General features: G+C 53.9%; 14 protein-coding genes across 14 annotated transcripts; 9 read left to right on the forward strand and 5 right to left on the reverse strand.

Moving 5' to 3' along the window:
* Positions 1-653: 653 nt before the first annotated feature.
* On the forward strand, positions 654-1448 carry M409DRAFT_27298 (uncharacterized protein; the record flags this gene model as incomplete). Its single annotated transcript, XM_033808512.1, has 1 exon — positions 654-1448. One exon carries the CDS (start codon positions 654-656, stop codon positions 1446-1448), a length of 795 nt encoding a protein of 264 aa, XP_033663183.1.
* Positions 1449-1975: 527 nt separating this feature from the next.
* Positions 1976-2850, reverse strand: M409DRAFT_69202 (uncharacterized protein; the record flags this gene model as incomplete). The annotated part of the gene is made up of 2 exons (XM_033818178.1): positions 1976-2295; positions 2358-2850. The coding sequence occupies 2 exons, from the start codon at positions 2848-2850 to the stop codon at positions 1976-1978; spliced, it is 813 nt and encodes a 270-aa protein (XP_033663184.1).
* A 1328-nt stretch (positions 2851-4178) lies between these two features.
* M409DRAFT_27300 (uncharacterized protein) lies at positions 4179-5295 on the forward strand (the record flags this gene model as incomplete). The annotated part of the gene is made up of 5 exons (XM_033808513.1): positions 4179-4247; positions 4299-4700; positions 4757-4842; positions 4893-5102; positions 5166-5295. The coding sequence occupies 5 exons, from the start codon at positions 4179-4181 to the stop codon at positions 5293-5295; spliced, it is 897 nt and encodes a 298-aa protein (XP_033663185.1).
* Positions 5296-6078: 783 nt separating this feature from the next.
* M409DRAFT_27301 (uncharacterized protein) lies at positions 6079-7483 on the reverse strand (the record flags this gene model as incomplete). Its single annotated transcript, XM_033808514.1, has 4 exons — positions 6079-6894; positions 6956-7195; positions 7242-7381; positions 7432-7483. The coding sequence occupies 4 exons, from the start codon at positions 7481-7483 to the stop codon at positions 6079-6081; spliced, it is 1248 nt and encodes a 415-aa protein (XP_033663186.1).
* A 1325-nt stretch (positions 7484-8808) lies between these two features.
* M409DRAFT_27302 (uncharacterized protein) lies at positions 8809-10944 on the reverse strand (the record flags this gene model as incomplete). The annotated part of the gene is made up of 1 exon (XM_033808515.1): positions 8809-10944. One exon carries the CDS (start codon positions 10942-10944, stop codon positions 8809-8811), a length of 2136 nt encoding a protein of 711 aa, XP_033663187.1.
* A 182-nt stretch (positions 10945-11126) lies between these two features.
* M409DRAFT_27303 (uncharacterized protein) lies at positions 11127-12210 on the forward strand (the record flags this gene model as incomplete). Its single annotated transcript, XM_033808516.1, has 2 exons — positions 11127-11418; positions 11471-12210. The coding sequence occupies 2 exons, from the start codon at positions 11127-11129 to the stop codon at positions 12208-12210; spliced, it is 1032 nt and encodes a 343-aa protein (XP_033663188.1).
* A 474-nt stretch (positions 12211-12684) lies between these two features.
* On the reverse strand, positions 12685-14444 carry M409DRAFT_27304 (uncharacterized protein; the record flags this gene model as incomplete). The annotated part of the gene is made up of 3 exons (XM_033808517.1): positions 12685-12941; positions 12996-14306; positions 14363-14444. 3 exons carry the CDS (start codon positions 14442-14444, stop codon positions 12685-12687), a joined length of 1650 nt encoding a protein of 549 aa, XP_033663189.1.
* Positions 14445-14959: 515 nt separating this feature from the next.
* M409DRAFT_69206 (uncharacterized protein) lies at positions 14960-15803 on the forward strand (the record flags this gene model as incomplete). Its single annotated transcript, XM_033818179.1, has 2 exons — positions 14960-15368; positions 15430-15803. 2 exons carry the CDS (start codon positions 14960-14962, stop codon positions 15801-15803), a joined length of 783 nt encoding a protein of 260 aa, XP_033663190.1.
* Positions 15804-16144: 341 nt separating this feature from the next.
* M409DRAFT_69207 (uncharacterized protein) lies at positions 16145-17929 on the forward strand (the record flags this gene model as incomplete). The annotated part of the gene is made up of 1 exon (XM_033818180.1): positions 16145-17929. The coding sequence occupies one exon, from the start codon at positions 16145-16147 to the stop codon at positions 17927-17929; it is 1785 nt and encodes a 594-aa protein (XP_033663191.1).
* Positions 17930-18129: 200 nt separating this feature from the next.
* Positions 18130-18738, forward strand: M409DRAFT_27307 (uncharacterized protein; the record flags this gene model as incomplete). The annotated part of the gene is made up of 1 exon (XM_033808518.1): positions 18130-18738. One exon carries the CDS (start codon positions 18130-18132, stop codon positions 18736-18738), a length of 609 nt encoding a protein of 202 aa, XP_033663192.1.
* Positions 18739-18991: 253 nt separating this feature from the next.
* On the forward strand, positions 18992-20538 carry M409DRAFT_58407 (carbohydrate esterase family 1 protein; the record flags this gene model as incomplete). The annotated part of the gene is made up of 4 exons (XM_033813903.1): positions 18992-19335; positions 19405-19526; positions 19586-20060; positions 20109-20538. The coding sequence occupies 4 exons, from the start codon at positions 18992-18994 to the stop codon at positions 20536-20538; spliced, it is 1371 nt and encodes a 456-aa protein (XP_033663193.1).
* Positions 20539-20947: 409 nt separating this feature from the next.
* Positions 20948-21646, forward strand: M409DRAFT_58408 (uncharacterized protein; the record flags this gene model as incomplete). The annotated part of the gene is made up of 1 exon (XM_033813904.1): positions 20948-21646. The coding sequence occupies one exon, from the start codon at positions 20948-20950 to the stop codon at positions 21644-21646; it is 699 nt and encodes a 232-aa protein (XP_033663194.1).
* Positions 21647-22008: 362 nt separating this feature from the next.
* M409DRAFT_27310 (uncharacterized protein) lies at positions 22009-22987 on the forward strand (the record flags this gene model as incomplete). Its single annotated transcript, XM_033808519.1, has 3 exons — positions 22009-22256; positions 22309-22583; positions 22965-22987. 3 exons carry the CDS (start codon positions 22009-22011, stop codon positions 22985-22987), a joined length of 546 nt encoding a protein of 181 aa, XP_033663195.1.
* Positions 22988-23312: 325 nt separating this feature from the next.
* On the reverse strand, positions 23313-24341 carry M409DRAFT_27311 (uncharacterized protein; the record flags this gene model as incomplete). Its single annotated transcript, XM_033808520.1, has 2 exons — positions 23313-24111; positions 24169-24341. The coding sequence occupies 2 exons, from the start codon at positions 24339-24341 to the stop codon at positions 23313-23315; spliced, it is 972 nt and encodes a 323-aa protein (XP_033663196.1).
* Positions 24342-25434: the final 1093 nt, after the last annotated feature.

A 25434-nucleotide genomic window follows, 5' to 3' on the forward strand; every position in this document is an offset into this window, starting at 1 on the left:
TTGGCGAAGACGGCATTCTCCTCGAACGGGGGTGTGCATCCCTCAAACGAGCCCTCTCTACCAAAAGCCAACACCCTATTCAGCTTCCACCGCTAAGAGCCATTAACACGCTTCGATGCTCGAATAGTGGAATGCTCGCTTGCTTTACACAACTACTGTCAAATACGCTTGTGGCATTGCAGAGTACGTATCATTGGCCGGCTAAGATCAAAGAAGATCGCTTAACTCCAGCTGCACCCAGCCCTCACACCTCGGTAGCGATGCCCTGGATGCCCTCCATTCATATCGACGCACGAAGAAGTCGCAATTACTCGCCTATAAGCTGGAAACAAGGGCGCATTAGCCACCCAACATGGTATAAGGTCCCATGCCGCGTCTGAATAAGTAAATGCCAATGCTAAAGCTCGTACAGAAGGCTAAATCTGGATAGCATGGTTATGATGCAGACCGACGTCTACTGCTTATAAAAGAGCTCGACGGTTGCACTACAAAGATGATCACTGTGCATCACACATACAACTTGTGTCCCCTCCCGTCTCCTTGCACTAGATCCTTTCAAAGAGGTTAGGGCAAACTCCAGCTTGTACGAGGATACTACAACTCGAAAGAAACCGTGCCTCGCAACAACGCCTTAATCCTGCCAACCTACGACAATGTCCTCAACCAACAGACCGGCCGTCGTCTTCGCCCATGGCGCCTGGCACCAAGGCCTGCACTGGTCCAGCGTAGCCTCCAAACTCGAAGCAGCCGGCTACGAAGTGTCCACACCCACCATGCCCTCCGTCTCAGGAACCGCCCTCGAAGACGCCCTCCACGCCGACAGCGCGGCCCTGAAAACCGCCCTCGAAACCCTCACTCACCAAAACAAAGACGTCGTCCTCGTCATGCACTCCTACGGCGGCAAATACGGCAGCGAAGCCGTCGCCGAATTCCACCTCGATCCCGCCAACACACAACAACCTGGCCAAGGCCGCATCCTGCACCTCCTCTACGTCTCCGCCATCATCATCCCCCAGGGAAAAAGCAACGCCGAAGACGCCAACACCTCCCACACCGTCTCCTTCGAAGACGGCCTCCTGCACCACCTCGAACCCCACCACCGGTTCTACGAACTCGTCCCGCCCGCCACCGCACGGCACTGCATCTCCCACCTCCGTCCCCAGTCGGCCTCGGGCTTCACGACCAAGACGCTCCACCGCGGCTGGGCCGACCACGATATCCCCGTCACGTACCTCGCGTGCAAGCAGGACAAGGCGTTGGTGTATGATCCGGACCTGTTGAAGTTTGCGGGACGGATACGGGATGCGGGGGTTAGGGGCTTCGAGTTGGTGGAGATGGAGGCGGATCATACGCCTTGGTTGAGTCGGGAGGAGGAGTTCATGGGGGTGGTTTTGGGGGTGTTGAAGAAGGCTGAGGAGGAGGCGAGGCGGGGAACGGCGAAGATTTGAGGAGGGTGAGGGGTTGGGTTGGATTTGGACGGCAGGATCTAGGAGCATTGTCAGTGTGCGTCGAATAGGCAGATTTTGGAATAGCCTTGATCAGATATCCTTGATCCCAGAATCCCTGGTTAGGAAGGGAAGCTATGTGTAGCAATTGATGAGCTCTGATAAGATGTATAGTCAACTTGCACGTTTGTGGCTTGTTTTTTTTAGTTAGGTACTGTTGAAATAACTGCAGATAGCCATCCCCTTTCGAGGAGAGTATAAAAGGTATTACTCTCCGTGTTCAACCGCTCACCACCCAGCCCTTGTCCCCATGCATGCATGCAGTAGTAATAAGTAAGTAGGAGACAACACTCATCGCTAAGAGGCAAACAGACGCAATCCGAAAAAACAACCACCCACCCACCCACCAGCATCAACCTCCCAACAGTATGCAGGACGATCGAGCTCACTGTATAGAGCTCAGCAACCATCCAAATCATCACGCACGGCTGTACTTTTGCTCTACACCTTCCTTTTCCTCTAAACCGAGATCACAACTGCGCCTGCGCCCCAGGGACAGCCTCCTCCCAAGACCGCACGTCTTTCCTCTGGCCACGGACATCCAGTGCCCCGCGGACCATTATCGTCTGTCTCTCCCTCCTGAAGCCTTCCACGCCGTAGGCCGCCGGGTCGAAGCGCAGCTCGTTGACGGTCACGAAGCCGTGGCGTTCGTAGAGTGGTTTGGCGGTGTCGGTCGCTTCGAGGTAGCATTCGAGGCCCGCGGCGTCGGCTTCGGCGAGGATGTCTTCGAGGAGCATGGTGCCGGCGCCGTGGTGTTGGTAGCGGGGTTCGGTGGCGACCATGCCGATGTCTGGGGAGGCAAGTGGTGTTAGTGGGTTAGGCGGTTTGAGGAGGATTTTGTGAAGGACATACACATGTGCTGCTTGGTGCCCATGTAATCACGCCGTGACTGCTCGTTCAGAGCAAACCAATCCCGGTTCATTTGCGGATCCTGTTCGTGGCCAATGTCTGCTGGGCTAGCTAGCTCGTCGTAGCTATACGTCTTCAATTCGGTCTTCGCCCAGGAAACAACCTCCCCGGAATCCGCATCTACAACTTTGCGGAATCGGGTAATGTCCACTCGCGGCCTCCAGGATCGCTGAGTCTTGAGCCGGCGTGTGAGAGCATCTGCTTTGGCCATTGAGGCTTCGTAGGATTTGACGGCTCGGTCAAAGTGGGCGGGTTGCTCGTAATCTCGGTATGAGAGGATCTGATTTGTTTTCTCTTCTTCAAAAGCCAGAAACTCGATGTCGACCAGTCGTCGAATATCTTCGTATTTGGCTCTTGCCACACCAAAGGAAGCTGAGCGAGCTTTCCGCCGCGGTGAGCCCTCGGGGCTGTATTGTTCGAGTATGAGAGGTGACATTGCGAGAGAGTTCTTTCGTGGTCTTTGCTTCAAAGGAGAAAGGATGTGGGAGATGTTTGATCTCTCAGCGTTATCGGAGATCCAACAAGTAGTTCAGGCAGTACACAGCAGACTGAGAAGTGGACCTGGACTTGCGGAGGCACGCGCTGCGCATGTTACGCGCAGCAGAGGAGGGGGAGGAGGTGGTTCTTGATCTTGTTCGCAAGGCACCGGAGTGGCGATCCATGGCTCGAGTAGCGACTCCTGCTTGGATATTTAAGAGGGCGACGTCAAGTCACGCGTGCGTTGCGGCAAACGTCAGCCCTGACGGCGTAGGGCGATGGGCCATGGTTGCGTGTGGCCGGACATGTAGTCTCGCGTCCATCCCACGCTGCCTTGCCCGTCCCAAAGGCAATCATGTGGAGGGGAGTCGACCGCAAATAGAAGCGCACGCGATGGATGACACACAGGCAGAGTTCCTGAGCAAAAGCGTGGAGGGTGCAGGAAGGGGAGGCCAGGCTAACTCTTAGATCATCGAAGTGGCCACACGACCAGCCGAGTCTGCGCAGGCCATCAGCTAAACTGTACGACGCTGCCCGCGAGCTGGAGGGAGAGAGGCTCCATAGGCGATGCGCGGCAGGCCAGCAGCCAGCTTTGCCAGCATCGACAACCAGCATGGGTTGCGACTCGGCTGAGGCACAGGGCGTGACCACGCGGGACCTGCGCAAGAGTCTTGACAAGAGGGAGTGCGGTGCTGACTTGACGAATTCCGGAGCGCTGACTGGTTGCTGGCAGTGGCGGTGTTCAAGGTCCGGAGAAGGCGGCCGTGGGAGGTGTCATTGTCGTCTCCACCCCCACGCGAGCGGTGCAGCGTGCATGGAGGCTCGGGCTCGGGCTCTGGCTGCATCGACCGCTGTTCTGCTGCTCGCGCTCTCTGCTGGAAATCGTCCGCCGCCTGCCCGCTCGCATGCGACGGACATCCACTGCTGCAGTCGTGGTTGGACTGCGTGCGAGCTGTTCCCATACAGTCAACTGCTCGCGTGCTCACTTGCTGTCTTGCTCAGCCGTAAGGCCGACGTGGTGCAGCAAGCCTCGCTCCCTGCCTGGCCGAGCACTCCCCTGCTCCAACATCATCTCCCCGCAATTGGCGTGCTGTATGACCAGGACTGCTGGGTTGCTGGCATGGTTGCACAGCAGATTCAGCCCGCGAGACTGGATGTGACGGAGAATGGCGTGAGGGGGAGGAGCTATGGGGTGGGAAGATGAAGGTGGGTTGCAAGAATGGTGGAGAAAGAGAGGAAGAGTAGAGACGTGTGAGAAAAGAAAGAGAGAGAGAGAGCGACGACAAAATGGCTGCCATCCAAGCCCAGCTCGACAGCGGCGCCGTGCCGAACCACATCTCCAACGTCTGCCCAAAGGTGACGCTCAGCGAGTAGTCAGGCGTTATCCAAGCTGACGTACGGCTCAAGGGAACCAAGTTTTGGATGTTGGAAGTTGGCTGGCTCGAAGCAGATGAAGGCTTCGTGGTAAGAGGCGGGAACACCTCGCTCTGGTCCACCAAAGATGCCGCCTTCGTGAACAAGCGCCGCCAACTGCCCATGTACTGCATCCTCATCGACCACCCAATCGAAGGCGTCATACTCTGGGAGACGGGCTGTGGGAAGGACTACCCAACAGTCTGGGGACCACAGGTGTCCGAAATCTTCACTCGTATCAAGTACGAGCCATGGCATGAGTTGGATGCTGCTATCGAAGCCACCGGACACAAGCTGGAAGATGTGAAGAAGATAATCATAGGCCACTTGCATCTTGATCATGCTGGTGGGTTGGACATGTTCCTCGATAGGAAGGACATTGAGATCTGGGTGCATGTGGGTTGTCGTATGTCTTGAACGGAGGCGGTCTGCTCACCAAGCCTAATTTGCAGGACACGGAGTTGAAGTCTGCTTTCTGGAGTGTCGCAACAGGCGCTGATGTCGGAGTCTATCTCAAGCACTACTTGAAGCTCGATCTGTGCAGTCTCCAACCAAGTGTTACTTTGACGGAACTAACACTTCTCTTAGCAACTGGAAGACCTTCGACGAGCGAACTCTAGACTTCTGTCAAGGCATAACCCTCCATCATCTCCCAGGCCACACCGACGGCCTCATTGGAATGCAAATCAACATGCCAGAAAGCGGCACCTTTCTCTTCGTCAGCGACCACTGCCATGTGATCGAGAACTGGCGAGATGGTATTCCTCAAGGCTGGCTAGCCAGAGATCACCCTGCCTGGTATCGTTCACAACCATTTCTTTCAAGAACTCCTTCAGACTGACATATTCTCTCTTTCTCCAGGTTCCGCAGCACCCAACGCCTCAAACAACTCGTCCGTCAAACCCGCGGTCGAGTGATTCCAGGCCACGACGAAGGAACGTTTCTAGAACTGCAAGGTCAACAGAAGAAGAACGGCGGATACTTTACGTGAACGTTTTGAGCGGTATGTAAAGAGTTACTAGTATGTATCTTTTTTGCCTTGTTTACACCCCACACGTACCAAGGCACCGCATCGTCATGCTCTCGCCATTCTTTTCCAACCCACATCCCACTCAGCCGCATCGAGCCGAAAGATTACTCCTCACGAGACAGCCCTGATCTTCACATGCCAAAGCTTGTCCTGTCTACTCATTTCAACGTCCTCACGCAACAAGCACATATCCACAAAGCCTTCACAAATCAATGTACTGTTGCCCTCGTCTTGCCCACCGTCCATCATCACACCAAAACCATCACCGTCACACAAACTCATCGAGAAGTGTCACCGTCCCAAAACAGCTTCTCCAAGCGAATCCTGCAGCTCGCCTCCTCACATTTTCCCCTCACCCCCATCCCACGTGTCTTGCTTCCTTCTGGCTGCACCAGCTGCGTCTTGGCGTATATGCAGGTACCACTGACGAAGCAATCCATCAAGGTGCTCAGAAGGCCCGAATGTTCGGTCACCGGGTTGCTAGTTCGGGGAGGAAGCTGATGAGGTTTTGTTGCTGCTGTTTTCTTGTTTGAAATGCGGCGATGTGTGCTTTTGTGGGTTTCGTGATGATGCTCATGGGATATAGTCATTCGAGCTGGTAGCGAAACAATGCAGTGCTGTGGTCCTGCATCACGCCGCGAGGCGACTCCTCTTTCATCGCTCGGGACACTGCGAGGCTGTACTGACAGCAATGAAAGGGAACAAAGGCCCAAAATCCAAACACGCTTGCAGAAGAAACCTCCCTCAACTCCTCACCCCCCTCCACTCAATATAAGGCTGCGACTTCCTCTGTCGATGCAACGTCTCCAACGCCAGCGCCTCATAATCCTCCAGACTCTTCACCAGCCTCGCCTCATGATTCACCGTCGAAAACGAGGCCGCAGGCGAAGAAGACTCCTCAACCTCATCCTCCACCGAAACGTCCACTCTCTTCGTGATCCCCTCTCCCTCCTCACACACCTCCAGCACATCCCCCTGCCTCCGCCGACCAAACCCCACCATCCCAATCGCATCCCCACCCATCTTCGACTCCCGATTCCCGCTCCGTCCCCCACTCGTCGACCTCCCGCTATTGATCGCCCTCGTGATCGGATCGCTCAAATACCTCCGAAAGAAAACCCTCAAGGCCGGCGCACTCGCGCAAATAATCGCCAGTTGCACCTCCAGCTGACTCCAGACGAAAACATCGAACCCCAGCCATGTAATGTCCCAATGGCTGCCCAGCCTCTCCAGATACACCGTGCGCACGATCCCGGCGACCACGACGAGCAGGCCGAGGCTGAAGACGGCGTTGAGGGCGAGTTTCTGCCGGGGCGTGGTGGAGAGGCTGCGCAGCATGAGCATGGGGAGGAGGACGGAGAAGAAGTCTGTGAGGACGGAGAGGGCGCCTTGGATGGGGTTCAGGATCGTCGTGTCGGTGCAGTGGTAGGTGTGCGTGGCCGTCCAGGCTGGGGAGTAGGATTTCCAGTAGGCCGAGGTGGGGGTGCAGTTGAAGATGAGGACGAGGATGAAGGCGAGGCCGTAGGTGATTGTGAAGGTTATGGCGGCGATGGTTAGGTACTGTTGATGAGAGGGTTAGTCGAGGGTAAGGGTTCGAAGGGTAGGGTGGTGATGGCTTTACCTTCCAGATTCTGTTAAAGGTACCTTGGGTGAGGCGCCGGAAAAAGAGCAGGACGGAGACTTTGGTGCAGCAGGTGCTGAGGACGAAGGCGATTTCGGCGGCCCAGCCGATCAAGGCTGTGTACTCGAACGTCGACGCTCGAACGTCCCAGATGTGTCGGTCCATGCCGTACTTCTCTGTCCCAAGGATGATGAGGACGGTGAAGGTCGTTGCTCCGAGGAATGAGGGTACGAGTAGAGCCTTTGACCATCAGCGAAGCCGTGTTGTCCTTTGAGGATTGTCTTACATCGTCTAAACCCAATGGCCCAGCTTTCATCTGCGCTCTCAGAACCAGCCTCGTCCCCAACATCAAGGTCATGATGCCTTGCAAGATACCCGCATAGGCAGGCATCCACGTTCGACGGACTGGATCATCGTAGTTGGGCGCTACTCCAGATCAGCATCGCACAGCAATATATCTCGACAGTGGATCATACTCGGCCACGAAGCGATGACCGACGGCGGTATACTCTGCAGATTGCCAGGCATAACGACGAGCAGGGAACGAGCACGCGAGAAGAAACTAACATGCGAGAGAAACTGGGTCTGCTAGGCGCACGAGGCATTGAAGAGCAACACAAGCGATGAAGGAGGAGCAACGCCCACAAACGAGGGTGGCGAACGAGCACCTGCAGGACGGATGAGGTGCCCAAAATCGAACCACGCATAGGCACGCCCCTAACCTGTAGCGACATCGTTGCGCCATTCACATGTGCTCGCCCCAAGGATGTCGTCGATCCTACAAGCACTACTGCCAGGGCTGCGTGGTAGTGTGGGCTCGCTAACCAGGCGCATGGGAGTCGTGAAACCAGCACGAGCGCCGTGAGAGTGAGACTCCTCCACATGGACAAGTAGCAACTGCCAACGAGCCATCGCACTCCACTACAGAGGCATGGGAATATGTCGGCCCTGGGGAGATCAACATCGGGATGTCCCCGAGAAGATCTCTTCGTTCCAAAACGACCCAGCACCAACGACTCGAATTCTCCACGCATTGCCATCGGCACCCTTCGTCGGCTGAGAGCAGAATGGAAAATCGTCTCGCCCACACGGCAGATCTCTTCATCACAAGCAAAGGCGTGCGTAGCAAGGGGAGCACCTCGGTAACCCTCGGGAAAAGTCCCTACGTTGCATCCGCACCGCCTGCTGCGCGCGTGAGCTGTTTCCTCTCCAGGCACTTCGTCCGAAATTGAGCGTGCCGCTTCTTCCTCGTCGCTTAGAATCAATATGGAACAATAATTATTAGGTCACTGGGGAAATGTGGTACGCCAGAAAGGCAGTGGCTGAATCTCTGACACGCGAGAAATGGTGCGGCGCGCTCCGTTCATGGGTTCCGCTGATTGAAGTGAATTTTTCTGACGGGTCGTAGGTTCCTCTTCGGGTTGTGTGGCGAAGGTGAGAGTGGCACGTATTTGCCGGCGTTCTGCATGCGAGTTGACGACGATTGCGTATGTTCACGGTCAGCATGACTTGTGCTTCCTGAGGGAAGCATGGCGTGGTGGGCCAAGGCTGATGGGAGAGAGTTATGTCATGAGCGATGGGGAGTTTTGATGGAGAGGGAAGCGTTCCACGTTGATGACATCCCGCGTTGATTTAAGGTTTGACGCTTGCTTTATCTGGGAAGGAGCGGCAAATGACGGCTCACGAAAGGCTTCCTGCATTAAACATTGGCGACATGACTCGAGAGGGACGACTAACGACGACCAAACAATGGGCGAGGCAGCTTTGGATACGGCATTTGCATTACTCTCACCGCTGGGGAATCGTTCATATTGAACATCTAGTCTGGGATATCTTCTTGTGCTGAACCTGTGCTATGTTTCCTCACCATCGCCTCGACTGGACGACAGAAACAGCGGCGGCGGAGGAGGCAGGCTAAAGTCTATGAGCCCGCTCGACTGTGTCTCTCCTACCCTTCGTTGAGATCGCATGGCATACCCTGGAGGCAGCGGGAATGGCGAGCTTGAGAGCGTGTCTGGCCACGCAGGTACCGATTTCTGTGTATAGCCGTGGGCAGAATTGGGTCGACTTCTTGGAGACTGCGTGTCGTCTACAACGGTGCTGATTTGTGAGGGTCGAGGGGCGCCGTTTTCTGCAAAGAAGGGTGCAGCCTTGTTGCTTTTGGCGGTCAACTGCTGGCTGCTGTAGCCAGAGTCGTCCACATCGCCAGCTGGCGATTTGTTTTGGATCAAGCTATTGATCGTGGGTAGTGCGTCCGCTTCCTGAGAGCTTCGGATTCTGATTTCTCCTGGTTGACTCGAAGGGACGACTTCTACCTGTTCGGTGCCATCTTCCATCTCCAATCCCCCATCTGTCTCTGCTATGACCGACCCTTCGTCATCTGCATACTCCTGGTCGGATTCGTACTGTGTATCCCTGCCATATCTTGCAGCATCTCGCTCTAGTGCAGCGCTGACGGGGTCGTAAGTCTGTGGGTATGTCTCGTCATCCATATACTCGTCGTCTTCGTCGCTATCGTGTAGACGAGGGTTTAGGTCGTCATCGGTCTCATCATCAAGGTCGTCCGGCTCCTGGTATTCTGCTACCGATCGTGCTGTTGGCGCCGGTGGAGCTTCGACGTCCTGGTACTCGAAAGCTTGCGGCTCTGCAATTCGAACGGGCTCAGTTACTGCACAGAATTGGGCGTCGTCCAAATCAGGAGGCGTGGATTGACTAGCACGCTTCGGTGACAAGTCAATCTCAGGAGGATCAGAAATTGGCGCCTCCAGTCCCGATTCCGCCATAGTGTGATGTTCTATGGTTGAGTTCATGTCTTTTGTTGAGAGAGGTGCAGACTCTTCGTTCCTTAATACTGTACGATCCAGAGGTGTGGTGTCATCCGGATCTATTAGATCGGAACTGTTTTCCTCGGAATCTTGAATTGTCGTCACGCGCTGCAGTGACCGTCGCCGGCGCTGTACAGGCTGTGGGTGTACAGGCGAGAGATCAGGCGCTGGTAGGTTTCGAATCGGTGATGGCTCTATTTCCAAGTCAGAGGCATCGGATTCCTGAATGGTTGTGATCCACCGTAGCTGACGCTTCCCCGACACAGAGTCCTTCTTAGGAGTGATGGCCAACGTTACTTTCCATGGTGATGCTGGGGCTGGCTTGACATCTTCCTGGTCTGTAGGCAAGAGTTGCGGCTTGATATCGACGTCGTGCATTTCTCCCAGCTCTGGAGACCTTGATCTCTTGAGCGAAGGCAGGTTACTACTACGCTCTTTCAGAGGCGATCGCTCATACATCTCGTGTCTCTTGGGAGAATGCGTCGACAGCTTCAGGCTCGAAGGGGTCTCTGATGACGGGATGACTGTTCGACGTGGTCTCTGAGGCGTCTTCGGATTTGCTGTTGAATCGGCAGTGGTCGGCCTTGTGCTGATTTTGTCCACGTCTGAAGAAGCCGAAAAGGCGACTCGTTTGCGTCGTCGTGTGCTGGCTTCAGAATCCGAGTCATTGTCCAGATGCGCACACAGTAGAAGCTCGCTCTGGGTCTGCGTATGTCCTTTCAATTTTGGCTTCTGGGGCTGGAGCTCAGCGGCCTTTTCTTGTGCGATGTCCCTATCATCCACCGTATCCAGGTCATCCTCGCTTTCCTGACTATCTCTTGCCGCAGCCATGGCCTTCCAGTCCCACTTCTGGGTTAAGGTGGATTGATCAGGCTTTCGGCCACTGTTCTTCTTCGCACCGCTGAGTCGCACTTTCTTCTTCGGCTGCGTCTCTTCGTATTCGCTGATTTCCTCCTCCTCCTCCTCCTCCTCCTCCTCGCTCGAATTAGGAATCGCTCCATCGCTCCGGATATAGTCGATCTGCGTCAAAGTGGATTGTCGCTTTTGTAGAGTCGGAGGCGAATCACGGCGGCGGGTTAATGGCAGGCTTCGTCTCGAGGAAAGTCTGGTCTGCCTCGGCGCCGGTGCGACACGGGCATAAGTTGTCTTCTTCTTGGGCGGCATTGTGATAAGTAGGAGATATTGGATGGGTATGATGGGAGTTGTCGCCTTCTCGGACTTCCAGACGCGTGGGGAGACGCGACGAAAAGCTTGGCGCCGTCATCGGCACGTGATCCGGCCATCAGATGAATCTCGAATTTTGGACTTCACCTCAACCAGATCTAGCACTACCAAGAACAAACACCATGGCAAATGACCTGGACGCCCACGCGAAGCCGCCTGCGAAGTTGCGCGAAGTCTACAAGGAATATCAAAAGCTGAAGCCGGCCGCCTTGACCAACAGGCCCGACCTGATCCAGTTCGACGAGGATACTAGTCCATCGAACGATCAAGTGCTGGTGGCCAAGGGTACTCAACTGCCACAAGAGCTACGGCAAATATTCTTGGACTTTCTCAGCGAACGACCAGAGCATCTGGAAGATATCATGCCTGTTCGACTTGATCAATCTCCCATCTACCAAGTACCAAACCTACCCGGTAAGACTGTCTCCTATCCAATCCATCACTCCAACATCTCTGAAAAAGGTAGGCCTCCTAATCTACCCATCCCTCCTCCAACCCCAACTCCAACTCTCCCTCCTCGACAGACTCCTTCACCGGGACATCTCCAACACAGCCCACAAAACCAACGTGCACCTCCACCACCACGTCCCATATCCTGAAGCATCGGGCACTGGAGTCCCCGGCCTGCGTGCCTCTTATTTCGCCCCCACTTCCTCAGATCTCCTCTTCACCCCGAAGGACCCTGCCCTCCATAAACCCCTCACAACGTCCCAATTCCTCCAGAAGAAACTCCGCTGGTGCACCCTCGGCGGCCAGTACGACTGGACAGCGAAGCAATATCCCTCAGATGCACCGCCGCCTTTCCCGCCAGACCTCAAGGACCTCATCGAGAGGATTTTTCCCATGAAAGCCGAAGCCGCGATCCTCAACCTCTATTCGCCCGGTGACACTCTCAGCCTGCACCGAGACGTCAGCGAAGAGTGCGCGGCGCCGCTGGTTTCGATCTCGCTGGGTTGTGACGCGGTTTTTATTTGTGGGTTGGAGAGAGCCGATGGGGAGGCGGAAGTTGCTGTTATGAGGTTGAGGTCTGGGGATGCGGTGCTCATGAGTGGGGAGAGTCGGTATGCGTGGCATGGGGTTCCGAAGATCGTGGAAGGGACGTGTCTGAAGGAGATGGAGGAGTGGCCTGGAGAGGAGTTTGATGAGTGGAGAGGGTGGATGAGGGGGAAGAGGTTGAATTTGAATGTTAGGCAGATGTTTGCTTGAGCTGGATATACTGTCAAGTAACTATGATCTTGACCACGGAGAACACAACAAAAGACCGAAGTCACGGAAATGAGACGCTTTGGCTGTGAATCGAATTTCGTAAGAAGCTAGCTATCAGATGCTTCGTCTATGAGAGAGAAAATAGGAGCCAAGACCGTTCCATACTCTATGTCTCCTCAAAGGCAGCAAGTAAAGCATCGTCTCATGTAGCTGAGAAGCCTCATCTTCCCACGGCTCCAAATCATCATAAGCCATATCTCCATATCTTACACCCGTTTCGTCGTTTCCCATACATACATGACTTCGTCTATCTTTCGTTTTTGAGTCCATCTTGATCTTGGAAGATGCTCTGCCCTCCTGTTAAAAATATGTTCGGTCTGTCGTGATCGTACCAATAGTCGATGAGGTTGTGGCTCCTGGTGGGCGGTGGTCTGTCGAAAGAGGCCGTGACGCAGATGTCTTTCCGTATGTGGCTCAAATTCTGTACTTTTCGGTGGACGGGAGATAAGATGGGCTCGCTGGGTCGTACTCGATGTCGCGGTCTTTCGGCCGGTGGCGCTCTATGAGCTGGTCGAAGACCGTCTTGATGACAGCGCCAACGAGCATGCAAAAGCAGGCGCCGTAGAGAAGGAATTGCCATCGCACATCCACTCCTTCCTCGAACACCGTGTCGGCGGTAGGGTTTGTCTTGATCAACGAGACCAGGGGCAAAAGAAATATATGTGCAACGGCTGTGAGAATATGTTAGTCAACGGCAGGAGTACATTCGAGCGACGGAAACTTACTGAATCCCAGTAGAGCTGAGACGATCATGGCGTAGCGCAGCTTGATGCCGAGACACGACAAGCAAAGCATCACTAGACCAGTAGCCGTCGCATAGTACAAGCCAAAATCTGAGACACATTTCGTGGTCGATATGAACCCCTCAAGCAAACCACTCCCAATCGTGGCCCAAGAGTGGATCTTTTCCACCTGCTCGTTGAAGAGCAGCATCGTCTCCTGGGTGTCATTAGCTTGGAGTGCCATTTCATCGAGCTGCGTATGTATGTCCCCCATCTTGTACTGAACTCCATCGGCAGCGATGCTGATTCCTTGCAGTGCAAAGAACGTGCTGTCCATGCCAGTGTTGATGGAAGCGACGAGGCCGGCCAGAGAGGCAACACCCTCGTTTGCGCGTGTAACGTCTGCAGTAAGCTCGTAGACCCTCTTAAAGACATCTTCGAGCATCTGCTGATACTGCAACTGCACCCTGGCTTGAAGCTCGCCAAACTCTTCACGAGCGATGGCCACGCCAGTGCTGTAAGTTTCGACGTTGGTCCCAAGGGATACCATGCGTTCGAAGATCTTTTTAACTTGGACCAGGTGCTGCTGAAGTCCTTGGTCGACCTGACCCACTGAGTTGAGCAGTGAGTGGACGCCTTGGCCCATGAGTGACATGTCCTTTGCCACTTCACTGAACGACTGCTTGATGCTGGCGTGGTACTGCTCGGTCTCGTGCTGTAGTAAGATGAAACTTTCACGAACTTGAGTCTGTAGTCCCTTGGAGAGTTGCAGGATCTGGTCGATAGTCATGCCATGATCTTGAATGACATATCCGATATTCTGCAGCGCGGCAATCATCTTGCGGAAGTTGTCCAGTTGTTCATCCTTGTCCATCTCGGCCCGCATTGCAAAGCACATGACATCCCCGGAGTCCTTGTTGTGCACATACGAAGTCCAGGGGTTGATTGAGTCATGGAGAGAGCTCAGACAATCCGAGATGTAGGGACGCGGGTCTTGAGCAAGTGGTTGGAGGAGTGGTTGGCAAGTTGCAGGCATCTCTTGCTGTGCTTCGTCCATCTCGCATGCCGTCATCTGGATGGCGAAGACGTCTCGAAAGGTCTTGACAGCCTCATCGGTGCTCCTAAAGGCCTGGTTGCTGTTTCTGTCGTATGCTCCGCATGCGTTGAGTAGGGTCTTGTGGGCGAGGCGACTGCATGCAGGCTTTGACTCCAGACTCTGGAGCGTAGCCTGCACCTCAGCGATGTATCCCGTGAGAGTCACGTTCGGTTCGATACCCAGTTCTGGAACCGTAGGGGCGCTGGAGAGCCAGCCCGCTGCGAGGTCGTTAGTGAACGACGTATGGAAAGGAAGAGTGGAGGAGAGTCCTCACCATGAACCTGGGTGCCCTGCTGGAGAGAAAGCACCAAAGTGCAAGCCAACAGAATCTGACTGACGAAGACTGCAAACGACATCATGATATCGCGCAGTGAAGATGTGTTGATCAGTCACGTTGCCGAAGCTGTTGAAGCTCTGGCGATGACTTCCCCTGGCGAAGATGTTGACCTCGACGATGTTGAGTCGGTATTGAATGACTCCACAGCGGCGAGTCAAGCTGACGCTGATCTAAGTGTGTGATGAAACCAAGTTGTTGTGATCAACTTGGAGTGTCGTGGTGGAAGAGAGAAAGAAGAGAGAGACGTTGGCGGAAGAGCAGTAAATAGATAGCGCGCGAGCCGGACCGCAGTCATTGCATGGCCGCTTTCTGCTTCACTCACTGTCGCGGGCTGAATGGCGTGCTGTGCACATTTGCATGTGATGTTGGTTGGTGTTGAAGTGAGTGTGTGAGCAGCTGAAGTCGGGATCTTGAGGCAAGCCGGGCCGAGCTCCGCGGGAGAGAGTGCAGCGGCTTCAGGATATCGCTGGGATCTTCACCAGGAGAACTGCATCATTCTGCGTCGATTGGCACTACAATATCATCGAAGCTGACATGGAGCCGACAAGACACTGTATGCGTACCTCGCAGACGCTTCTACGGACATTCACCAGCTCTCCCGCACGCGACACCACACTCCCTGCTTTCCTCGTCCCAGCCCTGGCCCAGAGACCGCAACAAACCTCACGATTCTCGACGTCGTCGCCTCACCGGTCCAAGATTGGCCGTGCGCCGCTGTCATTGCCGCCAGGTGTCACATTCAAAATCCAAGAAGCGCCGCAGCTGAAAGACGATGCACGTGTCAGTCGCAATCAACCGGGTTCTACCGTCGAGATCGAGGGTCCATTGGGCAAGATGACCATGCAAGTGCCGGCATATGTGAATATACGGCATGATGAAGAGACAAGAACGCATACAGTGAGAATTGTGGATCAAGAGGACAAGAAGCAGAAGGCAATGTGGGGTGAGTAGTGGTTCGAAGGCTGAGTACATCGGATCAAGGCTAACGTTGTACGTATGTACAGGAACCGTAAGGGCATATCTACAAAATCACATTCTCGGTGTCAGCGAAGGTCACGCTGCGATTCTGCGTCTTGTTGGAGTAGGATATCGAGCTACGATCGAAAGCAGCGCTGTCACGAAAAAGCCGGAATACCCAGGGCAGCAGTTCGTGTCGCTCAAGGTTGGCTATTCGCACCCGATCGAAATGGGAGTCCCACAAGGTGTAAAAGCTAGCACACCGCAGCCTACGAGAATACTACTGGAGGGTGTGGAGAAAGAGGTGGTGATGCAGTTTGCGGCAGAGATTCGCGCATGGCGACGGCCTGAACCATACAAAGGCAAGGGTATCTTTGTGAATGACGAGACGATCAAGTTGAAAGCGAAGAAGATCAAGTAGAGGGAAAAAATTCTTCAAAATATGCTATCTGTATCATATTGGATGTCTCGCTGCCCAATATGCCCGTGAGACGTCGTCCTTCTGAGCTCCCCAACTACAATTTGTAGTTCTTGCGATGCACTCGCGACGTAGACTTTCTTGCGTGTATCAAAGTTCTTACGAGCATTAGCATTCTAATTGATGTCAGTTGAGTGCATCTGCTGTTCAAGTAAAGTGTTTTCCCCGTGATTGGCTCTCGCGGGGGTCGCGTGCCCTTCTCCAACACGTCTTTCAGCACAACTTCTCCAACATTCAAGCCCCAACAACGATGCACAACAAACACGACCGATAGCCATACGAAAATGGCGCAAACGCAGCCGCCCAAGATAGGCGAGAAACGAGGCCCAGGAAGACCACCAAGGTCCGCCGCGCCCCCGCCTAAGAAACAGAAGATCACAGCTCCCACTCCTCCATCGCTCGCCAGCCCGATTACGAGGTCGCCGGCCGTCGACTCGCCTGCACCAGAGAAAAGAGGCCCTCGACTGCCAGCAAAAGTTGTTGACAGCAAGCCTCTGCCCAGCCTCCGAGAACCGCAGTCACTCACCCTCTCCAATGACGAATATCAGACCATAGCAGCAACCGCAGTGTTGCCATCCTCCTTGGAAAGATCAAGACAAAAGTGGGTGCACGATGGCATATTCGAGAAATACTGGGTCAAGCCAGAGCCTGTCAAGTCTGGCAAACCGAGCAAGCCGCTCCCACCGAACAACCCAGACCACAAGTTGCAAAAGCATAAGGGAGAATGTAGGATACGCATAGAGCCCCACATGCTTGTCGCGGAGGTCTACGTGGACGAGAAAAGCAAACCACCTGCGCCTGCGAAGCAGTATGCACAGAATCATGGCCAGCCATACCGAGCACCGCAGCAACCGTACCAGCAGCCCCAAACGAACCAGAACAGAACTCTTCCACCACCGACCCAGAATGGCGCGACCTTACCTCCGCTCCAGCACCAACCACAACGAAGTCAGCCGCCTGCTTCTCCTGCTCCTGTACAGCAGCAAGATAAGAAGGCTCAACCAGATCCAGTCATCAGCATGCTGGCTAATCGAGCATCGTCTGATTCCGAGCTCAAAGCTCTAATGAAAGAGGTAGCCACCGGAAATGCCACGCAAGACCAATTGAAAATCTTTCAGAAGCACATCGATGAGCTCACGTCTATCATACAGAAGCAGAAGAAAGACGAGGAAGATCAAGCGGCGCGGGAACAGCAACAGGCAAACATGATCCAGTACGATGGTGCAGCAGACTTGAAGCCACAAGCACCCGCCCAACAACCAATACAGCCGCAACAATCGCAATCGCAGCAGTCGAGGCCACCCTACCCTATTCCACAGTCGTCAGCCCCGAGCTATCAAAATCAGCAGCCGACGTGGACACCTCCACCGCCGACCAACTTGCCGGTCATCTTACAATTCACCACCCAAGGAGCAAGCGAAGATCGGTTCTTATTTCCCCAGAACAGCATTCTGGAATCGCTATCTCCACAGCATCTTCTCGTTAGCTTCATGCTGATACGGAAAGGACGCGAGGCAGTTGATGCCAGCGGACTGGAGCCCGACCAGGAGTACTGGCAGCCGATCACGATGATGATCGAAGTCGCATATGGACGAGAAGAAATCATGAACTGCATCAGGAGGTGGTGCAAGCCGGCGGAGGAGGTGCGAAAGGGTATGGAAGACACAATGTCGCGGTGTAAACGAGCACCTGAGAGCTATCTGGCCTTGCGATTACCTTTCAAGAGCACTCTCACCACCGAGAGCGAAGATGTTTCGAAAGAAGTCACGCCCGTCTTGGCCGGTGAAAAGCCAAAAGCCGTCAAATCTTCTGTAAAGTACGTGAAGAAGGCGGTGGCGGGTCCTACAAAAGCTTCTACGTCGAACGACAAGCAGGACACCAATGTGGCGAGTAGTAATGCGAACGGTCAGCTCAAAGAGGAGGCGTCCACATCCGTAGGTGACGGCGTCAATGCCGCAAACGACGAGATTGCTGTATCACAAACAGGAGATGGTGCACAGCCCGAACCCAACGACTCCGGACGTCCAAGGCGGGCAACGCGCAAAAGCGTCCGAATAAGCGAAGGTTAATGAATACGAAGGTCGAGTCACGAAGAGATGAGTCGATGTGCAAATGCAAACAAACGATAAATGAGTGCTCACTTCCAATTCCTGACTTCCAATGCTTGAGGTCGACTGCCTCACTTTTGTACTCAAGTGCCTTCATCTTTTCGGAGTTTCTACTAACAATTCTTCCACCGCTAGACAACCCTAGCAGTGTAAGCTCAATTATGACCTCCTCTCCAGCACCCGTGATCTATATCAACGGCTATCCGGGCGTGGGTAAATTCACCATTGCCAAAGCACTACAACGCCTCATCGCCGGCTCGATCCTAATCCACAACCACCAGCTCATCGACCCCGTTGAGAAAAAATATGCCCGAGACAGTCAGCTCTACAACGAGAAACGCTCAGCCGAACGCCACAAAGTTCTATCGCCTATTGCGCATGATTCGAAGACCAGAGACACGGTCTACATCTTCACAGATAGTCAAATTGAGTACAACGACTGCGTAGGCGACTACACCGATCTCGCTCTGTCAAGCAATGGAAACGGCGCGAGACGCTTCTACAGCGTGGTGCTGGAATGCGAATTTGAGGAGAACGTCCGACGACTCACTGCGCCTGGTCGAGGCGGTGAAGGAAGCACGAAGCTGAAGGACGTCGAAGTGTTGACGGAAATCAGACAGCGATACAGCCCGTGGAAGTTCGAAGATGGGGATGAGCTGGTGTTGGATGTCACGAAACTGGAGTCAGAGCAAGCAGCGGCGAAGATCAAGGAGTTCTTTGACGAGAGGCAGAAGGATGGCAGGACTTTGAGCACGTGGGATGAGGCTTGACGATGCGACGATATGGCTGATGATATCCTGGCGATCTCTACCAATGGCGACGATAACGACAACGACAGCCACGGACGTACGAGTGTCGATGAAAGCAGCGTGTGCGCTCTTCTCGGGCTCTTTATTCTCCCAGCCTCATTGCTCCCTGCAAGTCAAGCCGACATCGCCACCCTTTGTCTTTGAGAAAGCTACTTCACGACAGACATACTGGAATCACCTATCGTGGACACGACAAATGTAGCACCTATCGAAAATGCAGTACATACCGGCCATCCTCACTTTTGCAGTCCTTCTCGTCATCCAGCCAGCGTCAGCCATTACCGAAAGTCCAGGCTGTGGCAAACTTCTCGCCCCTGGAATCAAGACCGGCGGCACTGGTTTCAGCAACGACCTTACTCTCACAAGCAATGGATTGACAAGAAATTACCTCCTCCATTTACCGACCAACTACGCGCCTACCAGAGCTCATGGCCTCATCTTCTCATTCCATGGAAGAGGCGAGACAGGCGCCTATCAGGAGAAGCTGTCGAAGTTCTCCAACGGCGATTTGAATCCGCACATGCTGGCGGTTTACGCCGATGGCATTGACGGACAGTGGTGAGTGAGAGTGAGAGTGAAGCGAGAGCATGTGCTTGACATAAAAGGGGCTGACGATTGCGATGACAGGCAGGGCGATCCAGCTGCGACGACTGACGATGTGAAGTTCACGTTGGATATGCTGGAACAGATCTCGAAGGAGTTCTGTCTTGATCTTGAGAAAGTATATGCTAGTGGGTTCAGCAACGGCGGTAAGCATTATCGAAAGTGTACTCCGAAATGTCGTTGTCGATGCTGACCGTCATTTCAGGGGGTTTCGCAGCCAACATCCTCGCCTGTGATCCGGTCGCCTCGACCAAGATCGCCGCTTTCGCCGGCTTCGCTGGAGCATACTATCAAAAGACAGACAGGAGCTGCGATGCTACTACCGTGCCCATCACATGCAACCCAGGACGAAAGCCCATTCCGATCTTCGAGATCCATGGCTCAGCGGACGGCGTCATCGCGTACAACGGCGGCCCAAGACGCAATCGATGTCTGCCATCGTTGCCGCATTTCATGACTGAGTGGGCGAAGAGGAACGGGTTGGGGAGTAGGAACGAGAGTATCACTCTAGATGACGGAAGAGTTGTGAAATATGAATACGGGAAGGGAGAGAAGAAAGGGGCCAACACGCACTATTGGGTCCAGGGGCTGGGGCACGCCTGGGCATCTACGAAGGCTAATGTCGGTGGCTGTTGTTCTTTGATTAATGGGTCTAGTCTGGCGATGGAATTCTTCGAGAAGTAAGTTCCTCCCAGCACAAACTGGCTGCTTGCTAAACTGAACTCCAGATGGACGCTGAACGGCGTTGCAAGCCGTTCATCGGCTTCACTTCCATCGTCTTCGCCAAAGACAGCAGCCGCGACCTCGACGATCAAACCAAGCACCGCAGAAACAAAGACTGCTCAATCTTCTAAACCCACCAATACAACCTCCTCGGCATCATCTCCCTCGCCGGTCTGTCCTGCGGCGAACGGCACCACTTTGACGACGACCGAGAAGACCAAGTTCCAGATTCTCTGTGGCTACGATACCACGGCTTCGTACTATGGCTCACCCATCTACGACCTTCGAAGCTTTGGCAAATGCATTGCAGCCTGCGAAGACGATGACGATTGTGGCCATGTTTCGTATAATGGAGTATGTTATTTGAAGAGAAGTGTGAAGGGGTTGAAGAAGGCTGGGGGCAGTGCCAATCGTGTTGCAGTAAAACTGGGATGATAGGACATTGAGATACTGACGTCTATCCAAGGAATGTTTATCTCACAGGTGTTCGCTCATGAGCTTTTCAATGCTGCCACGGTCTCGGATCAGCTCGTAGCTGTTCACAGCAGCTCGTTCGAGTAAAGTCAATGACCTTTTCGGGCCTCTGACGATATCAACTGCAGTACCATAACCGCGAGCGAAAGGATCATGGCGTGCTTAGACAACAGGCTGACCGATGTCGTCCACCCCATTCATCAATTTAGGCTTTCGGGGAGAACACCCCATAGGTAGCTCCAAGCTCGGCGTTCACACCGAGCTGTGGTGAGTGAGTGAATGATAGCTTTATCTAAAGATCAAGCCAAGAGCGAGACCATTAAATCGAAACACCCTAAGTATACTCGAGAGCAAGACCAATTCAATCAAAATGCCCGGAATCCAAACCTCAACCACCGCCTTCGACCCCACCGACCTCGCCTACACTCCCCCCAAAGGCGGCATCCGCAAAATCATCGAAACTCCTTTACTCGAAGCCACCCCCGAAAACATCAAAGGCTACGGCTCCATCGTCGACACCCCCAAGGACTTCCCCATCGAAATCACCCGCTGGCCCGCCCAAGGCTGGCGACCCGTCGACGACAACTCGGGCGACCAAGGCGGCGTGACAGAGGGGATCTTCGAATTCTGGTGGAAAGGCGACACACTCTACGCGCGGAACAACGCCGTCGGAGACTCGTACCTCTTCGCGTGGTCGACTTACCCCGAAGAAGCCCGCACGAGCGGCTCCTCGAGCGTCCCACGCTCCAAAGCGCTCATCTGGCGCGCAAACTACCACCCGGACGGCGGGCAGCTGTTCTTCCCGCTCGACGGGGCGATGAGTTTCGTCGTGCCCCTGGCGCTGCCTGGCGATGATGTGAAGCCGGAGGACTTCAGGACGTTTCGGGTGAGTGGTGGGAAGGGACTGTATATCCATCCGAACATTTGGCATGGAGCTGTTGTGCCGGAGGGGGATGAGGGGAGGTTGTTGGATCGGCAGGGACGGGTGCATGCGAGGGTTAGCGTGGATTTTGTGGAGGAGTTTGGGTGTTATTTGGGGGTGTGCAGTGGGGCAGCGACGGTGTCTTGATGAATAAGCTGGTTCTGGTTGGCTGTCACATTTTGAGCATGTGCCACGCACTTTCCCTCAGACCTGGAATACATATGACACCGTTCGATAATGTCCTCCACTTTACTTTCCCTTCACAACAACAACACTCCTGCTCTGATCACTGCACTATTCCTGCCTCTCTTGCAACAGTTGCTAAACTGCAAATATGGCTCCGCCGTTTACCGACCCTGAGCAGCAACATCGCCGGTACATGAAGTTCTCGCGCATATTATTTCGCCAGCCTCACCTCGCGCTCAAAGAACCGATTATTATCGCCGCTGCTATCGGAGAACTCCTTCCATTCATGATATTGATCACGAACCTTGTCGCCTACCTCGACAATGAAGCTTTCCCTGATCGTCATCGCAGCAACATTCTTTGTGCTGCTCAACTCATATTCAACGAGTTCGCTATCGATCGCAAACGACTCTCCCGATCGCTGGGCTCAAATTGACCTTGAAGCGCCTCTTACCAACACATCTCACGTCGGCGTTCTGGAGAAGCGAAGACATATCGGCGTCTGCGAACTAGTCTCAGTCGCAGCCTCTTGCGTGGTCCTCATCAATTGGGGCTATAGCCTGGTCTCTGGGTACGTTGGTCCTTGCTGTCTAAGTCCATTCACATCGCTAACACCATGACAGCTCGTTTAACTACATCAGCAACTTCATCTACGAAACCGTTCACGCCGACTTTGCATGCGAACCTCATGTCGGCGCTTACAAGGAGCTCAAGTTCAAGTTCCAAGCCTATGGAGGAGACTGCCACACCTCTGCCCAGAGAAAAACTATCATGAGCGGCATTGAGAGTCACTTCAAGGCGAATGGTGGGAAGATCTGTGGCACCGAGTGCTTGAGACTCGATCATAGGAGATGGAATGGATATCTTCTGCTGGGGTTGGAAAAGACGTTTGATAAGAGTAAGTATTGCGGACCCCATCTGGACTTTTCTGGATGTGCTGTTGGAAAGCACACGCAACAGCCGGCTCCGGCGGTGGTTTGGGCGGGATGAAATACTCCTCGAGGATTTTACGGTCGTTGTCTCGCGTTGTTTGCGAGGAGCTGCTTCTTCTGATGGCTGCCACCGAAGTCCGTGATCATGTTGACAATGCGCTTTGTGAGAGTCCTTGGTTTGTCGATTTGCTGCTCTGACTCTTTGTCGCAGATGATGATATGCTTTGTCTTGGCCGTGTCGGTCTCGCTTTTCATCTTCTTGGTCTTCTTCTTTCCGAGCTTCATCTTCAATTTCGTAGACTTTGGGCGCTGACGACGATCCGTTCTGGTGGCCTGGTCATGGACAGACCGCTTGAGATGGGAGTGGTAGAGGTTGGACGCGACATTGCCGAGTGCCTGCACCACAGCGCAGAGCGCAACGGCGTCTGCCATGGTTGGTGTGGATGGACGTGTTGAGCGACGTATGTAGCTGTGCCTTCCGAGGTCTGAAAGTGCTATGTTTGAGGGTGAACAGTGCTGTCTTCGGGTCTGAAAGTTCGAGTTGTGAAGATCTGCTGTGTCGAGGAAGAAGAAGTGGCCATTGGAAGTATTTGAATCGGGCGATGGTAGGTGGGTCTCGTCTCCTTGGCAACGCCGACAGGTGAATATCATGGACAATAGCGACACCCGCCTATTGTCGACCACCAAACAGCATACTATGACGTCTTCCTATTCCTCTCCTCATCCTCTGCTTTCTCCTGTTTCCCGATGTCGACTATAGCTCGGGTCTGGAGCCACTCTGGCATCATCCAGAAAACGTTCGCTTGGATCTCGTGCGCCCAGTAGGCAAAGACAGTACTCTTCCCACATCCAATCTTCTGCAGACTGTACTTCGCCAATTGACGAGCACTGGGGACGAATAGAGAAGCAGACCTTGGGACATTGTCCGTTGCCACGGATGAGATCCACAAGCAAGGGACCTCAATATCGACACCTTCTGCTTGCATCTCGGAAGCCAGCGAGCGACTCCAGGCTCGATTCGCTGCTTTGCAGGAAGCGTAAATGGATAAGTACGGGATTCCGAATTCACTGCTCGTACTTCCAACGTTGAGGATCAGGGCAGGAGTGTTAGCACGGAGCTGTGGTAGCAATGCTTTAGTAATCTCGATGGGAAAACGGGCGTTGATGTCCATAATAGTTCGTATTTGATCCGAGGGACGTTCGTGCAGCGCCATGAAGGATAGGAGGCCCGAGGCACCCCCAACATTGTTGACAAGAGCCTTCAGGTTTACTTGCGAGAGCTCCTTTGCGGCCTTCTCAAATGCAGCCGGGTTATCGATCTCTTTGCCGGCGTCGAGAATCAATGTGCGGAATTGAATGTTGGGATGTTCCTCCTGAAGCCTCTTCTTGAGCGTCTCGAGCTTCTGCTCATTTCGACCGTGGAGAAAGACGTTGAAACCACGAGCGGCGAACTCTTCAGCGAAACCACGTCCAATTCCATCAGTCGCTCCAGTCCTGAGAGTTGTCTGTCAGCTTGGAGTAGAAGGCAACGGGAAAGGGCACAGCGCGTACACAAGCGTCCAGGCAGAGCCTTTGTCACTATTCGTTTTGTACCTATCCAAAGTACTGCTGCGGAGGAAATGAAGACGAAGAAACGACAATGTCTTGAAAGAGTAGTACGTTGCTCCCAGCCCTCCGAGAATGGTGAGTAGCCATCTTGCGAAGTCCGGTACTACTGTAGCCATTGGAATCAACGAGTAGGTTGTAAACGTAGAAAGGAGATCAAAAAGTTGAGAACTTCTCAACCCGCGCGAGAACTGACGGTCCTATAAAGGGCTTTGCTGCAAATCTGCTGTCGGAAGGGGCTCGTTCCGGAGCAAGGAAGCTTGCTTTTTGCTGGTGGGTGATCCCGTTTCGATGTTGGTTAATTTGTGGATATATGTAGTTGAGAAACAATAACGCTATCGTGAACCTGGCCTGTACTCCCCGGCGAGCGAAGAGAAGAGCTGTAGTAGTTGAATGACGGAAAGAGGTCAGTGGAGGAGGAGGTGACGTTAAAGGCTGTTTTTGGCTAGCCGTGCCAAGAAATGGACAGGGGGTTGACCTGAACTGCTGAAGGCTGGTATGGCATCTCGTCCATCCTCACAGCAACTTACCACTCATCGACTTCTGTGCACACTGTCGAGATGGGCTGGGTGCGGTCTTGTCCAGGCCCCTTCTTACGAACATATCATGAGCGACTATAGCCGCTTGCCGCCCGCCTGCAGTCGAACGAACTCACATCAGACGCCTGCTGATCAGGCTTGGTGTACAGCGACAACAGAGCAGCAAACCGCTTTATTACTATGGAAATGCCAAAGTACCCTGCGATCGGAACAGCAACTACGATGCTATCGTTGTCCAGGTGAAAACGATCAGAGGCCGACACTCCTGGAGACGCCGACTTCCACCTTGGGACCGCCCCGAACAGAACGCTATTCGACCGGTAGGTCACGATTTTACGAGGATGTGGCTGTAGATTCGAAGCCGCTGGGCCATGCAAAGATCAGGAGTATGTGTTGGGAGAGAGCGCTTATGAGGGATGTTGGACTGTTCGGCGCGACACATCACAGTACCAGTGGCCAGATCGAGCATGGAGATGCTGGTCGAACGTGCCACCAAAGAGATCATACAAGCACGGCGCTTCGGTTCAACAGCTGCAGGTACAGTACTAGCCGGGAGCGAGATTATCGTGATGTTGGTGGTATGGATAGGCAGGAATGCGTCTCTGCTCTGATCCGTGATATGGTGAGCAGGATACTTCATCAACAGCTCGTGTTGGAGCATTGGAGTTGCGAT

The sequence above is a fragment of the Zasmidium cellare genome, assembly GCF_010093935.1.
Source record: "Zasmidium cellare ATCC 36951 unplaced genomic scaffold M409scaffold_36, whole genome shotgun sequence".
NCBI classification, from domain to species: domain Eukaryota; kingdom Fungi; phylum Ascomycota; class Dothideomycetes; order Mycosphaerellales; family Mycosphaerellaceae; genus Zasmidium; species Zasmidium cellare.